This window comes from Trichomycterus rosablanca, chromosome 7 (genome assembly GCF_030014385.1).
Source record: "Trichomycterus rosablanca isolate fTriRos1 chromosome 7, fTriRos1.hap1, whole genome shotgun sequence".
NCBI classification, from domain to species: domain Eukaryota; kingdom Metazoa; phylum Chordata; class Actinopteri; order Siluriformes; family Trichomycteridae; genus Trichomycterus; species Trichomycterus rosablanca.
Genome location: NC_085994.1, coordinates 4927501 through 4942917, shown reverse-complemented (window position 1 = coordinate 4942917; position 15417 = coordinate 4927501). Strand labels below are relative to the sequence as shown.

Genomic DNA, 15417 nt, shown 5'->3' with positions numbered 1-15417 from the left:
ACTTATGTTGCAGCTATTTAGACATTAATGGCTGTGTGTTGAGTTATTTTCAGAAGACAGTAAATCTACACTGCTATACAAGCTGTACACTGACTACTCTAAGTTATATCCAAGTTTCATGTCTATAGTGTTGTCCCATGAAAAGATATAATGAAATATTTGCAGAAATGTGAGGGGTGTACTCACTTTTGTGATACACTGTATATATATATATATATATATATATATATATATATATATATATAACTAATATATTTATATAATTTTAACTGATATATTAATATATTTTTAACTGATGTTTTTATATATTTTTAACTGTTATATTTATAAATTTTTTAGATTATATATTCATATTTTTTACTGATATTTTTATATATATTTTAACTGATATATTCATATTTTTTAAGTGATATATTTATATATATTTCTAACCGATATATTTTTATATTTTTAACTGATATATTTATATATTTTTAACTGTTATATTTGTATATTTTTATATAGATGTATTTATAACTGATGTAGTCACGTTCATGTCGTCAGTGACTTTTTTTTATCAGTTTTACCAGACGCTATTACCGTAATGTTTAGTCTACGCACATCCTTAGAAACACCGTGGGGGCTGATTTGACTGAGCATTTCGAAGTGGAGGCTGGCTTGACCGCAGTTTGCAGAATCCAGTGCACTGTTTAGGAGGCTTTTGATGCTGTTGGTAGGCTAGTAAATATGCGTGTAATGAAGCTACTTAAGAGTTTAGTGTAAACCTACCAATAGAGCACCTCTCTGTTGGGAAGACAAATGCAATTTTAATTTCAAATTATTTTTATTTCAACTTATTGCTCCTGTACAAATGTAAATACGTTTTGATCTTTATAACATTTTTTTACCTTTTAAATCTTTATCTGATTTAAATTTGAATTAAACATGTTTAAGTGAAGTGTTTTCTGTTAACTTACCAACATATACCTGAACTTATACCCAATAAAAAGGCATTGTAAGAGCTAGCTGCTGTTTCATTTATTCAAATACCTCCCCCATGGAAAAAGTGGGCCGGGTTTGGGCATGAAACTCCTGGGCTGAAAAAGGGGCCCACTCCGGCCCTGGGTTAAAGACATGACTCTGTGCAGGCCAGACAAGTTTCTCCACACCGAGTTTTGCAATTTATTTTTTTCTTTACAAAGCTGTGACAGTTATCATGCTAAAATATAACAGGGCTTTTCTCAAGTGTTTTCACAATTATCTAGAATGTAATTGAATGCATGCTGCATCAAAAATTCTATACTGCTTAGGATGAACATTCATCCTCTTTGAACCTAAAAAATAAAAAATGTCCGGGATTTGGCTTTTGTAGTCTGCACACAGTATTCTATTGTGTGTTTTTGAAATGTGCACTCCTAAAAATGCCCAAGTGCGAATGAAAGTTCACAGACGAATTACAGAAAAAATTTTGTGTTTTTGTCTCGATCGGGATCCTTGGGAAGCAGAATGCATGACCTGCAAAGTGTCCAATAAAGGTGCTAGTTCAGCAAAACACACAAATGCAGCTAAAGAAGAGAGAGTTTGTCAGGTAAATAAACTGTTTTGTGAGATCGGGTAAAACAGAAGATGTTACTGCTGCAGAGGGAGTTTTTGCATTTCACACCACGAAGCATTACAACATCTACAGATCGATGTACTACACGATGTTTGCCTTGTTAAAAAGTCCCATGCTGCCATCGTACCACAAGTGTCCTCTTTTTTAAAAACTGAAATATGGTCACCCTACTACTGCTATTCCTTCCAGTGGATAAAACATGGATAGCGCAAAACTGAGAACATGTTGTCAAAATATAACAGGCTACTCCAGCTGTCTGTGACAACTCGGTTCTCTGGGAAAAAATAAAAGATAAGGAACCCTCAAAACAAGCCAGGAACGGCAATGCATGAGCGGCAAATGGCAGTTTTTACATCTGCAAAAAAAAAGGCAGTTGTAGCCTAGTGGTTAATCCAAAGGTCGCTGGTTCAAGCCTCACCACTGGCAGGCTGTTACTGTTGGACCCTTGAGCAAAGCCCTTAACCCTCAATTGCTTGGACAGTATACCGTCACTGTACTGTTAAGTCGCTTTGGATAAAGGCTACTTTACAGAATAACAGAGTTTACTGTCTTGTTTGGCCATTTCATGATTGTCATTGGAGCACATGGTTTAGATGTTGTTTAAGTGTGTGTGTGTGTGTGTGTGTGTGTGTGTGTGGAGGAGTTTTGGTCTTCTGAAATATAGGTAACATGATAGTTAACTACAATTTACACATAATAAAAGATTAGAAAAATAATAACACTGGGTCTCAAAATCTCAAAATCATGCCATCATAATGATTCTGTAATTGTATCAAAATAACAGCAGATCCAAGGGCACATATTTATTTATTATTATAATTACATGAACCCTCCTATTATGTTAGAAAAAATTACATCCATGATGTTATGGGTCAGATGGACCCACACAGTTTAAAAAAAAACAAATATGGTAACAGTTTTGTAACATTTGAAGAGTTATTATAATTTCAGGATCTTCTGTTGTTGAGAGATAACGCGGTCGGCCTCAGCTGTGACAGTTCTCTGCAGCTGTGCGTCGTGCGTCCTGAGTCAGTTGGCGGAAACGACGCAGGAAGTAGATGACCACAGTGAGGAGGACTGCCTGCACCACGATGAAGATTAACAAGCTGATTTGGGAAGCCAAGGCCAGATCACACAGCCAGTAATGACACGTGTTTAGCATTTCCTCCTCAGATAGATACGCCACTAACCTGCCCTGCAGGCCAGGTGGAGAACTGCAGCTCACGTTTCTGAAAGAGAACATGAGGTATTAGAACATTTAAATACAAAAGCGTTGCCAGAAGTTTGTAAACCCCTGGATGAACCTGGTGTCTTTTATGCAGGTTTATCTTTATTTGAAAGAAACACAATCCGTCTAAACTTAAACTGTTAAACTGTTACTTAACACTTTAATAACTCTATGCTGCCTGCCTCAAGTTTTTTCTCATTTTCTTCGATACTTTCCCCCAATTTTCTTCCCTAATCCAGTCGTATCCAATTACTCTGATTGCGTTATGCTTCACCTCTACCGAAAAAACCCTCCACCACTGACTGAGGAGCTTTGCAACTGACACACGCCCCCTCCGACACGTGTGCAGTACCAACTGGATCTTTTCACCTGCATGAGGCCAGTTCATATGCAGATCAGCCTTGTGTACGGAGAACCACACCCTGATCAGCACTATTCCCCAACTCTGCTCAGGCGCCATTAATCAGCCAGCAGAGGTCGTAATTGCACCAGTTATGAGGAACCCTGGTCCGGCTCATCCCACCCTAAACAACAGCCAATCGTTGTTCACGTGGATACCCAGCCCAGCCGGATGGCAGAGCTGAGATGAATTGTTGTGAATGTTCAATGTACACACTTACCTTATTAAATTATCATTGGACTGTTTTACCAGCCAACCTCTTAGATAGAGAACGGCACAGTTACACTCCCACGGGTTCCCATGGAGCGTGATGTGTTGCAGGCCTGGCATCCCATCCAGCAGTCCGGTGGGCAAAGCCGTGAGGTAATTATCATGGAGTCGAAGCTCAGTTGTGCTCGTAGGGAACCATGAGGGCAGCGTGGCGGTGGTGAGTTTACGTTTGCTGCAGTCCACGACGTTCACCCTGCAGGAGCAGACATGTGGGCATGCAGCTCTCGCCCCGTTCACATCAGCTCCCAGTACACAGAGAACCAGCACGATGAATACTGCACGCTTCATACCAGCACACACTGGATATGAAAAAGTTCAGACAGGGAATGAGAAGAGGAATATCATATCTGTTATTGAAATTACTATTTTTAACTAACGCTTCTATGTTGTATTTACCTCAGTAACATGCTAACTCTAAATCTTACCCACAAATAATCAATAGAAACATTTGTGAAATCTGGAATTCTGCATTTATTGTTCATCAAATATGGTCGATGTTCATCAAGTCCTAATAACAGACAATATTATACACTGATCAGGTATAACATTATGACCACCTTCTTAAAATTGTGTTTGTCCCCCTTTTGCTGCCAAAACAGCCCTGACCCATTGAGGCATGGACTCCACTAGACCCCTGAAGGTGTGCTGTGGTATCTGGCACCAAGATGTTAGCAGCAGATCCTTTAACTCCTGTAAGTTGTGAGGTGGGGCCTCAATGGATCGGACTTGTTTGTCCAGCACATCCCACAGATGCTCGATTGGATTGAGATCTGGGGAATTTGAAGGCCAAGTCAACACCTCAAACTGGTTGTTGTGCTCCTCAAATCATTTCTAAACCATTTTTGCTTTGTGGCAGGGTTATCCTGCTGAAAGAGGCCACAGCCATCAGGGAATACCGTCTCCATTAAAGGGTGAATTTGGTCCTTGTCAAACTCGCTCAAATCCTTACGCTCGCCCATTTTTCCTGCTTCTAACACATCAACTTTGAGGATAAAATGTTCACTTGCTGCTTAATATATCCCACCTACTAACAGGTGCCGTGATGAAGAGATAATCAGCGTTATTCACTTCACCTGTCAGTGGTCATAATGTTATGCCTGGTTGGTGTATTATTAATCCACTCAAAATGAATTATCAACATCAATATCATGTTACATTCCAGAAAGGCTAATTCCAAAACATTTTAAAAAATCTTTTCAATTGCTCTTCAGTCATTGTCAAAAACACTCACATCCCTGCACTTCTTTTAGAAAAGGCACCAAATCTCCCACAGCATTTTTTAAATTACAAAAGCTGTGTTATTCAAATGTTTTTCTTTTTTTGTTGCATTGAAACAAGGCCACAAAACTGAGAAAAAAGTCTTATTTTCAAATCTTATTTAATTTTACACAGAACTTTAGAAATGGACTGGACAACATTTTGGCGTCTTCAACTTAATAATGGCAGCACACAGTTTTGAAACAAAATGTTGCATTAATCTCATCCTGTAACCATGCATGAGTGACTCACCATGTTACAGAAGGAGCTGGTTTTAATAATGTAAACCAAGTAACAAATGAAAAACACACAAAAAATTAGCAGCCTGCAAGATTTTGTGGCTAGAGAAAGGGATAGAGCAGAAATATAAACTGGTTATCACAATATGAGAAGCTGCTCAAACCGCTCAAACCAAGAACCTGCAAGTCTCTGTTTATATGTCCACTACACCATAAAGCAGGGATGTTCAAACTATAACCCACAGGCCATTTTCGGCCTGTTACCATTTTTGAAACGGCTCATGAGGTATTTTAGAAATAAAATGAAAGTTATCCCACTATTAAGCAGGTTGAACTGTTTGAACTCTGGGTGTCACTATTACAGTAAACAAATCTAAAACGCTCCCCGTCTTCTTTCCCCCAACTTACTAATCAAAACATTATTGTTACACCTACATCAAGGTTTCTGGAAAGACATGACAGCTAAACAGAAAAAAAAACTAGACAGCCAATAGAGAAAATTTCAGGCACTTTTTCATTAGAAAATTAATATTTTTTTCACTGAGTTCAGAAATTAGTGGATATGGTTAATTTAAAGAAGTTAATTTACTTACCCATTAGGATTATAAACTGGTGAGTGAAATCGGCAAAATCTTATTTAACCCTTCACTGTCACAAACATAATTAATCACTCAAAAAGAAAGGTGGTGTAATTGTTAGTAATCAGGTAGCTCTATTATATTTTATGTTTTATTACAAAAGAGTCTGTGCCCGTGTTTGCATATTTTTTACTCCATCTGGCCCCCAACAAGAAAAGTTTGGACACCCCTGCCTTAAAGTGTATTACATACTAAATAGTGTTTATGTGCAACCCAACACCAAAATCTCGTTTCCACTTTGAATCATGCTAGAAGCAGCATTATGGTTTGGTGTTTAGAGGTTTTGCTTTAGTGATTCAGAGTAAAATGTTAGCCAGAAATGTTAAACAAGAACTGAATTTGTGATTAGGAATATCATGGATATTAATAAAAAATCCTACAGCATGACATAAAGGGCTGTTTAGAAAAGAAATCCCAAAATGGTCCGAAATTCCTCCTCAAGATTGCCCAGGTCTTATCAGCAGCTAACAGTTATTCCAGGTATTAAATACATGATTTAAAAGATCTACATACTGTTTTGTAGCCTGGACTGTGAATTATTACTCAGTGTGTTAAATTAGGACCTTTAATGTACATTATAATGAACATAATCTTCCAGAAAAAAAAATTTCACACGTTATCATGCAGCTATGAATTAAACTTCACAATTGAATGATTGTTAACATTAGCATTACGTAATTAATATGTACAAAATGCAATATATAAACATGCTATACACACTTAACTGTACAGACTATTTTTGTGCTAATATTATAATATCATTTTCAATAACATTTTCTGAGACCCTCTATAGAAAATATAAATGTAGAAAATATTAATATAAACCTAGAACCTCTTACCGGTGTATAGAGCGTCCTCTCTGGGTAACAGGGGCCTTCAGACGAAATATGACGTCTTCTGCAACAGTAGCAGAATTTTAAAGCCACAGCTGGGTTCCACTGATAAGTCACTATCACATTCACTCCTCCCACTCCAGGATATAATACAGGAAGTCGGATCACATATTTTCAAATTGTATCCAAATTCATTTAAACTCCCTGTAAAGTCCAAAAGTGCATCATTCTGTATGGCTAAGTATGGCTCAGGGTTTGTGGAATCACCTTGCAGCTATAACAGACTTCACAACATTTTATAGTCTTGTGGAATTGTGCCAATTTATTCAAAGCAGCATTTGTCACGCACAGATGTTGGATGAGAAGGCCTGGTTAGCAATCAATGTTCCAATTCATCCCAAAAGTGTTCAGTGGTGTTAAGGTCAGAGCCCTGTGCCGGCCACAGGAGTTACTCGACAGCAAGCTCGCCAAACCTCGTCTTTACGGCCATGCTGGAAAATAAAAAGTTAATTAGAGCATATAAAGTAAGATACAGTGTTGACTTGTAACTCAACGTCCCCTAAACTCAAAATCTTTAAAACTCGACACCCTTCGTCGAGAAATGTGTAGCCTTAAACTCAACGTTTCCCTTAAACACAACGTGTTCAGTTTGTTTTTTAAAAATGTATTTATTTAATTTCAAATTAACCATAACCAGTCGCTATGTTCAGCGCCCGGCTTGAGCGGTGCGGTAAAACATCATCAAAGTGTGAATATGAGACAAAACTGCATTTGTGTGGAATAAGCGTCAGATTCACTCTGAAAGCTCCACATGTATCTGTGTTTATCTGGATTTTTGTCACTGTTTCACTTTTAAACTTGTGTTACAGCTCGGGATGCTGAGAAATTGTAAGAATCAGCTTTTTATTTCAGTATTTCAGTGTTTTTTATTTTCAGTGTATAAGTGTCAAAAACAACCCCATTATTTTACATTAGCCTAAAATACATGCAGTTCCACGGGACCATGGAACACATTAACAGGTTTCCCAAACATCCTTATGGGAAAAAATACCTTGAAACTCAACACCTTTTAAACTCATTAAACTACATTGAGGTAGCACTGTATATAATGTTTTAATAATGCTGTCTGCAATGATTGTACCCAAAACACCTGAGCATAATAATAAGGATGGGTGTTTACATACAGTGTACATTTTTGTCATATAACGTATGCTAACAAATGCACATTTATTTTTTATTATCAGCACAGACCCTGGAGGATCTATTCTAAAAAACTCACCAATCAAAGCTAAGTGTTTATATATTATAATGTTCATGTTTTTCTATACATTGGCATGTTTAGTTGTTCTTTCTTTATAGTTAATGAAAAGTTTGCATGTGTTAAGTGGGGAATGCTAAGAGATCGAAATTCCAGTACATATGTCTACAAAAGGCCTGAGTTCAATTCCCCAGTCGGGCGGCCAGGGTCTTTCTGTGCATAGTTTGAATGTTCTGGCTGTTTCTGTGAGGGTTTCCTTCAGGTGCTCCAGTTTCCTCCCACAAGTCAAAGACAAGTACATGCAGTCAGGTTAATTGGAGCTACTAAATTGCCTTAGGTGTAAATGTGTGTGGTGACCTGTCAGGGGTGTTTCCTGCCTCTCACCCCTTGAATCGGACCCACCGCATGCCTGTCCAAGATAAAGCGAAGGTAAAACATTTACATTTTCGGAATTAGCAGATGCTCTTATCCAGAGCGACTAACAGAAGAGCTTCCATAGTAAACATTACCTTACTATAGTTTAAGTAAACAACAGTCCAAAGATACAAATCTGCTAAAACCCTGTTAGAACAATTTTTAAAGAAATAAATGAGAGTGTTAGTAAGTACATGTTAGTTCTCAGCTTAAGTGCTTAGTAAAGATGTGATGAAGGTTTTTATCGTCTTTTGAAGACAGTGAGAGACTCAGAAGTTCGGACAGACAACAGCTTGATATTCCTAGAAAAATAGCCATGTTTGTTCAGAGTACGCAGTCCGTTTAATGCAGTTCACTAGTTTGAACACTAGGTGTCGTTATCACACCAGACACCAAGAAATCAAAGGCTTCGTAAAATCTGTAAAATGCCACTCAATATCTATAGCTCTATATGGTGTGTCACAGGGGTCAGTGTTGGGACCTCTATTGTTTACAGTTTGCGTTCTACTATTTGGTAAACTAATTCAGTTTTCGTAGTTCATATATATCTTTTTTTACAAATGTTATATACAGTGCTCAGCATAAATGAGTACACCCCAACAGATTTGTCAGAAAACCTTTAGTTTCCTTTCAGAATCAACATTTTCTACTGGATACTATACTGCAAAATACTCCCACAAATGTGGGCCATTGATTGCAAATAATATTTGTTAATTTGCACACACAAAAACATTATTTTTATTTTAAATTAATTCAAGACCATGTGTCAAAAATGAGTACACCCCCATGAAAGTCTTAGGAGCAAAGCTAGTTTAGACTACAAAATTTTAATTAACAATAATTTAATCACAGATGAGTCTAATTATTTATTAAACAGGTGTCCAGCAGCCAGTTGACTATAAAAAGGTGTTACTTAACAAAGAAAACCCCTTCCCATTTCATGTTGTCAGCAATGGCACCACATGGAAGAGAAATGTCAAAATATCTGAGAAAAGAAAATAATTTCTTTACACAAGAAAGGTGAAGGCTACAAGAAGATCAACAAGGCTTTACGTATCAGCCAGAATACTGTAGCAAAAGTGATACAAAACTTTTACAAAGATGAAACTGCAACCATCTCACAGAGACTTCCAGGCCATCCATAGAAGTTTACACCTAAACAGGGGCGTCTTCTGATGAGAAGGGTGGAAGAAAATTGCCATGCATGTTCACTGAAGTTAGCTAAAGAGGTAGAAAGCCAAACTGAGGTGACTGTTTCCCGTGACACAATATGGGGTACACTGCAGAAGAATGGCATGCATGAGTGCCGTCCATGAAGAACGTATCTCCTAAAGCCCATGCACAAAAAAGCTCGCCTACAATTTGCCAGGGCCCATGCCGAAAAAGGTGAAGACTACTGGGACTCTATACTCTGAAGTGATGAGACCAAGATAAATGTTTTTGGAACTGATGGCTTCCAAACTGTATGGCGTCGCAAAGGTGAGGAGTACAAAGAAAAGTGCATGATGCCTACAGTGAAACATGGTGGTGGCAGTGTCCTTATGTGGGGCTGCATGAGTGCTGCAGGTGTTGGGGAGCTGCATTTCATCTATGGTATCATGAATTCACAGATGTACTGCTCTATGTTGAAAGAGAAGATGCTACCATCACTCCGTGCCCTTGGTTGTCATGCACTTTTCCAACATGACAATGGTCCAAAACACACCTCTAAGGCCACTGTTGCATTTCTGACGAAGAACAAGGTGAAATTGATTCAGTGGCCAAGTATGTCTCCTGATCTGAACCCAATCGAACATCTATGGTGAATTCTAAAGAGACAGGTTGAGCATCACTCTCCATCCAGCATTCAGGCTCTAAAAGAGGTCGTACTTGAAGAATGGAAAAAGGTAGATGTTGCAATATGTCGGCAACTTATTTATTCCATGCCTAGAAGACTTAACTCTGTCCTTAAAAATCATGGAGGTCATACAGAATACTAGATGTAGTAGTTTTTGATGTGGGGTGTATTCATTTTTGCATCAACTAATTTGAGTAAAACTGAAGATTTTGTAATCTATATTATATTATTAACCTTACTTTCATTGTATGGTCTAAACAAATGTTCTATGAAACTCTGTCTTGTAAAAAATTTTGGAAATTGTTCCTGTGTTCAGTGAGATATTGATTAAAATCTTACTTTTCAAAGGGGGTGTACTCATTTATGCTGAGCACTGTATATAAATATATATAAAAATGCTTATATATAAATATGTGTGAGTGTATATATTCATTAAACATTGTAAAGTGCAGAATATATAGTAGGTACAACAGGACAGTAGGACTGAGGATTGTGTAAACCAGTTGTTCCCAACATTTATTCAGCCTTTGGAGCCCCAAGAAAAATCAGCCTGCACACACGCAGACCAATAGAATTAATTAGATTAATTGCAAAAATTAACATTGATTACAGTTTTTTTTACTTTTCTCTTGTGTTCCCTTTATAATTTATTTAATTTTCACTTCGGTTCCATTTCTCTTATCAACACAGCTGAACATTTAGCTGTTTCCTGGTACGCAGCTCCATACACAGACGGATTTGACACTCTCTGTGTCACAGTCACTACATCACCAGGATTAAAATGATCTGCAATTTAAGCCACAGTAACTTTCTTGTTGGCATGCACCAGATGCCTTAGACTTCATGTCCTCTGGCATCAATAAGCCTTGGCCACACAACAACCTATCAGCGGTTTGTGACCAGTCCCTCCTCAGACCACGGTTAAGTCATTTTAGCCCTAATGATGAAGTGGGTTTCCATTTCCTGCTATAGTAGTATCTATTTCTCTGCCAATATGTTACACTAATTTGGATCAGTTATTTCAGGCACTAATTTTGGGTAAATTTTGGGGTATTTTTGTTGAATATGGTAGAGATCAGTCCTGTGCGCAGACCAGTCGAGTTCATTCGCACCACATCATCAAAGCATGGAGAGCTGAGGCTTGTGTGTGGCTGCTAGGTCATGAAAACCTAATTAAAGAAGTTCATGACAAACAGCACAGATATGAATTCCAAAGGCAGTCTGGAACTCAGCAGTGAGTACTGTCTTGAACTCGGCAGTCTTGTTCCATGAGCATTTGTGGCTTTTCGTCTAAATGCTTCTAGATATTTCTAGATTTATCAATGTATGTTGTTTCCTTTACCTTATTCAATGTGATAAATATGCAATAACAGGCAATTTTAGATGCACACTAGATACTATTCACGGTACTGTATAAAAAAAATATAAAGCACATAGTCTGAATTAAGCTTTTAAAGCATATTTATTAATGACAATAACCTGTATGGTAATTTAAGGATCACTAAGAGCTAGCACTATTAAAAAGCCAAGACTGCCATTAACAGCTTATGGGAATAAAAAAGACACACACACACACACACGCACACACACACACACACACACACACACACACACACACACACGCACATGCACACACGCACCAGTCTAAGCCCAGATTTAAGCCAATGCTTTGGCTAAATGACAATATAAAACATTTCGTACATCGTAGCTAAGCAATAAAATTAAGTAAATATAAATTAAACACATCTAAAAATCCATTTCATTTAAATTAATATTACATTATATTACCATTGTTAGCTGAACTCAGATCAGCATGAACACATAAGAAACAGTAAATAGAGGCTTCACATTTGTTCTTGGCAGGCAACAACTTCAAAACACCAAGCAACTCGTTTTGCAAATATACAGTTCAGGAGTGTGTCACCGTCCGATGGGTATGCAGTGTTTATAATACATATATTACATGTTCCAGTCACATGTCAGAGTATCCAGTATGTGTGGTGTCATATATGTGCATTTCTGCATACGTGTGTGTTTGCATATGTGTTCGTGTTTGTGAACTTCACTGGTCTTTGTCGTGCATCTGTTGCTGCATCTTTTCCAGCATCTCTTGCATTCTCTTCAGCTGCACACACACACACACACACACACACAGAGGAAACAGTCATGACAACAGAACCTATATGCAGTCAGATACATTGGGGTGTAAAACGACTATAGATATGACTCTTTTATTTATCATGTGGCTAATCAGATTTCAGTCTCACCTCCTCGTCCTTCATCTTGATGAGCCGTTCTGTCTCTGCGTCTGGTGTGGGAAGCGGCAAGATGGGAATTGGACTGTCCACACGATTGTCCTGAGCAAGTTTACTGCCACACACAAACACAAAGACATTCAGACAAAACTCTACTTCATAAAGTCCAATTTTTCTCCCAATCTAGTCTTATACAATTACTCGAACCAAATTGAATTATATTTTGTTGTTTTTTGGCTATTTTTCAGATTTGCTTATTTGTCCTCGGATATTTTAATCATGTTTCATTTTAAACAGCTTCAAAAAGTAATTTCAAGACTTGGTAAAAGTTAAATCTGTCAAAGACATTCATTCATTTTCTTATCCGCTTATCTAATTAGGGTCGCGGGGGGAGGCTGGAGCCTATCCCAGCTTTTCAATGGGCACAAGGCACACAGTAACACCCTGGACAGGACGCCAGTCCATCACAGGGCAGACACACATACACACACCCATTCACTTATAGGGCAATTCAGTGTCTCCAGTTAACCTGACTGCATGTCTTTGGACTGTGGGAGAAAACCGGAGCTCCCGGAGGAAACACACGCAGACACGGGGAGAACATGCAAACTCCACACAGAAAAGACCCGGACCACCCCACCTGGGGATCGAACCAAGGACCTTCTTGCTGTGAGGCGACAGTGCTACCCACCAATTATATACTGTATATATATTGGTGCCCTGTGCAGGTTATTCATACCCATTGTTTTATGGTAAGACCGGACCCTGCCGTGACCCTGACCAGCATAAAGCGGTTGATGAACGATGGATGAAAATGAAAAAAAAAAAAATTATTATTATTGTTTAATAATAAATATATGAATCTTTATATACTTACATCCCATCCCTGGTGACAAAGGCAATCATTTGCAATGACCTACTTCTAATTATTATTATTACTATTATGATATTGTATAGTTTAATGTTATGATGCACACAGAGAATGTAATGAACAGACCTGGTCATCTCCTGTATGCACTGGGCTCTGTAGTTTTCGTAGTGTACATCACAGGTCACATCTTTCAGGTCGTGCATGTGAGAACGGATCAGCATGTTCCTCAGCTTTACAAAGTCACAGTGAGACTGGTTCTCCACTGAACAGAACAAAGTGACCAGAGAGCATGAATAAAACATTCACTAAAATAATTATCCCCTTAGCAAATGATTTAGTGTAAATACACATACATTCATCTACACATCACTAATGAATCTAAATAGACATATCATGTCATATCACCTTCGACGATACCCCACGGGTAGAGGCGTCCTCGTACTCTTTGGCCTCTTGCCTCTACTACAGTATTACTGCCAATAACAGCGAAGGGAGTGCACTCCTACAACAAATAAATCACAATCTAATCAGATAAGTGTCAAAATGTCTTTGAGTTTGCATGTACCTCACTAACCAGAGAATGGAAAACTTAGCATTGAGGCAATACACATCTCATCCTATAACATGTCGTCAATACAGCTCTGACTTGCCGAGGCATGGACTTCACGAGACGTAAATACATCACCTACAGTTCCTTAAACACCTGAAAATTAAGAGGTGGCTTGTCCTATAGTACATCTAGGTGCCAAGTCCTTCCCGGTAGAAAACACATGTGATCCAGAGAAAAATATACAATATTGCTCAAATGTTCAGTTTTGATGTCTGTATGCCAGGTCTGAAGGCTTTTGATGGTGGACATGGGTTGTATAGGCACTTTAAGTTATCTGCTACTACACAGTTTGTTTGTTTATTAGGATTTTAACGTCATGTTTTACACTTTGGTTACATTCATGACAGAAACGGTAGTTGCACATGGTTCATCAGTTCACAAGGTTATATCGAACACAGTCTTGGACAATTTATTGTCTCCAATTCACCTCACTTGCATGTCTTTGGACTGTAGGAGGACACCGGAGCTCCCGGAGGAAACCCACGCGGACATGGGGAGAACATGCAAACTCCACACAGAAAGGACCCGGACCGCCCCACCTGGGGATCTAACCCAGGACCTTCTTGCTGTGACCTTGCCTGCTACTACACAGCCCAATACACACAAGAGCTTGATTCTGTGTTGTGACAAATCCAACCCCATCACGCAGAAAAAGATTTTGACCCACCCACAGAAGAACACATTTGGGTTTCCATGTATGGATGTGGCTTTGCCAAGATTTGAACCTCTAACAACTGGACACTGTTGTGTGATTTAGGAGCCTGAATATTGTTGTCTTTATACTGTAGATTTGTTTATCACCTTCAACTCTTTGTCCAACTGTTTAAACTCCTCATCTTCATCCGAGTCACACTCAGGAAACTGGTACACTTTAATCCCGAAGCGTTCAATCTCATCTCGTACCTGAAACAGAAACCAGACAGTGTGATTCTTGCAGCATGAACTGAAATAAGCATCAGTGTAATTATGAACTGGTTGTGCTATGGGATCATACAGGATGCTGAACGCTTACCCGGTCCTTAAGCTTCTTTATCTCATTTGGAGTGAGACAGTCTGCTTTGGCGATAAGAGGAATAATGTTCACTTTTTCATGCAGAGCTTTCATAAACTCCACATCCACTGGCCTTAAACTGAAAATGCAAACACACAGACGAAATGCTTCATCAGGAGAACATCACGGCGTTACTGACTGCTAAAAAGACCTTCAACTGCTCCATGTATGCTTTTCTATTCAACAAACACACAATGTGATAATCACCCATGTCCAAACGGTGGGATAAAATAAAGACAGCAGTGCACTCGGTTATCCAGGATATTCTTCCTGTTGAGTCCACTTTCATCCCTAAAGTATTGCTCAAACTGCTGGTCAATGTAGTCAGTAATGGGCTTCCAACTAGAAAAAACACAAACACACAAATTAAATCGGAGACTACATTTAGCAGACGTCTTTTATCCAAAGTGACTTACAATTAAAACTGCATACAGCTTGAGCAACTGAGGGTTAAGGGCCTTGCTCAGGGGCCCACAGTGGCAACTTGTTGATTGTGGGGCCTCAAACCAGCAACCTTCTGATTATGAATCCTGTACCATAATCACTGAGCCACCTCTGCCACAGTCTAAAGCAATCTAAAGACTAGTAAAATAGTCTAAATAAATAAAGTATCTGTCTGTCTGTCTGTCTGTCCGTCCGTCCGTCCGTCCGTCCATCTATCT

At 38.6% G+C, this 15417-nt stretch overlaps 2 protein-coding genes across 2 annotated transcripts in view; both read right to left on the bottom strand.

Moving 5' to 3' along the window:
* Window positions 1-2384: 2384 nt before the first annotated feature.
* Window positions 2385-6949, bottom strand: gp1bb (glycoprotein Ib platelet subunit beta). The gene is made up of 4 exons (XM_062998728.1): window positions 6912-6949; window positions 6466-6500; window positions 3443-3791; window positions 2385-2823 (listed from the first exon to the last, which is right to left on the bottom strand). Exons 1-4 carry the CDS (start codon window positions 6947-6949, stop codon window positions 2580-2582), a joined length of 666 nt encoding a protein of 221 aa, XP_062854798.1. The 3' UTR covers window positions 2385-2579.
* A 4462-nt stretch (window positions 6950-11411) lies between these two features.
* The window catches only part of septin5a (septin 5a), a 26843-nt gene continuing 22837 nt past the window's right edge, over window positions 11412-15417 (bottom strand). Inside the window, exons 5-11 of the mRNA XM_062998291.1 lie at window positions 14963-15097; window positions 14717-14834; window positions 14506-14607; window positions 13500-13596; window positions 13221-13356; window positions 12236-12338; window positions 11412-12093 (exon numbers count right to left, since the gene is read on the bottom strand). Of these exons, the coding sequence (XP_062854361.1) occupies window positions 12031-12093; window positions 12236-12338; window positions 13221-13356; window positions 13500-13596; window positions 14506-14607; window positions 14717-14834; window positions 14963-15097 (754 nt within the window). The 3' untranslated portion in view covers window positions 11412-12030. The remainder of the gene's footprint in view (window positions 12094-12235; window positions 12339-13220; window positions 13357-13499; window positions 13597-14505; window positions 14608-14716; window positions 14835-14962; window positions 15098-15417) is intronic.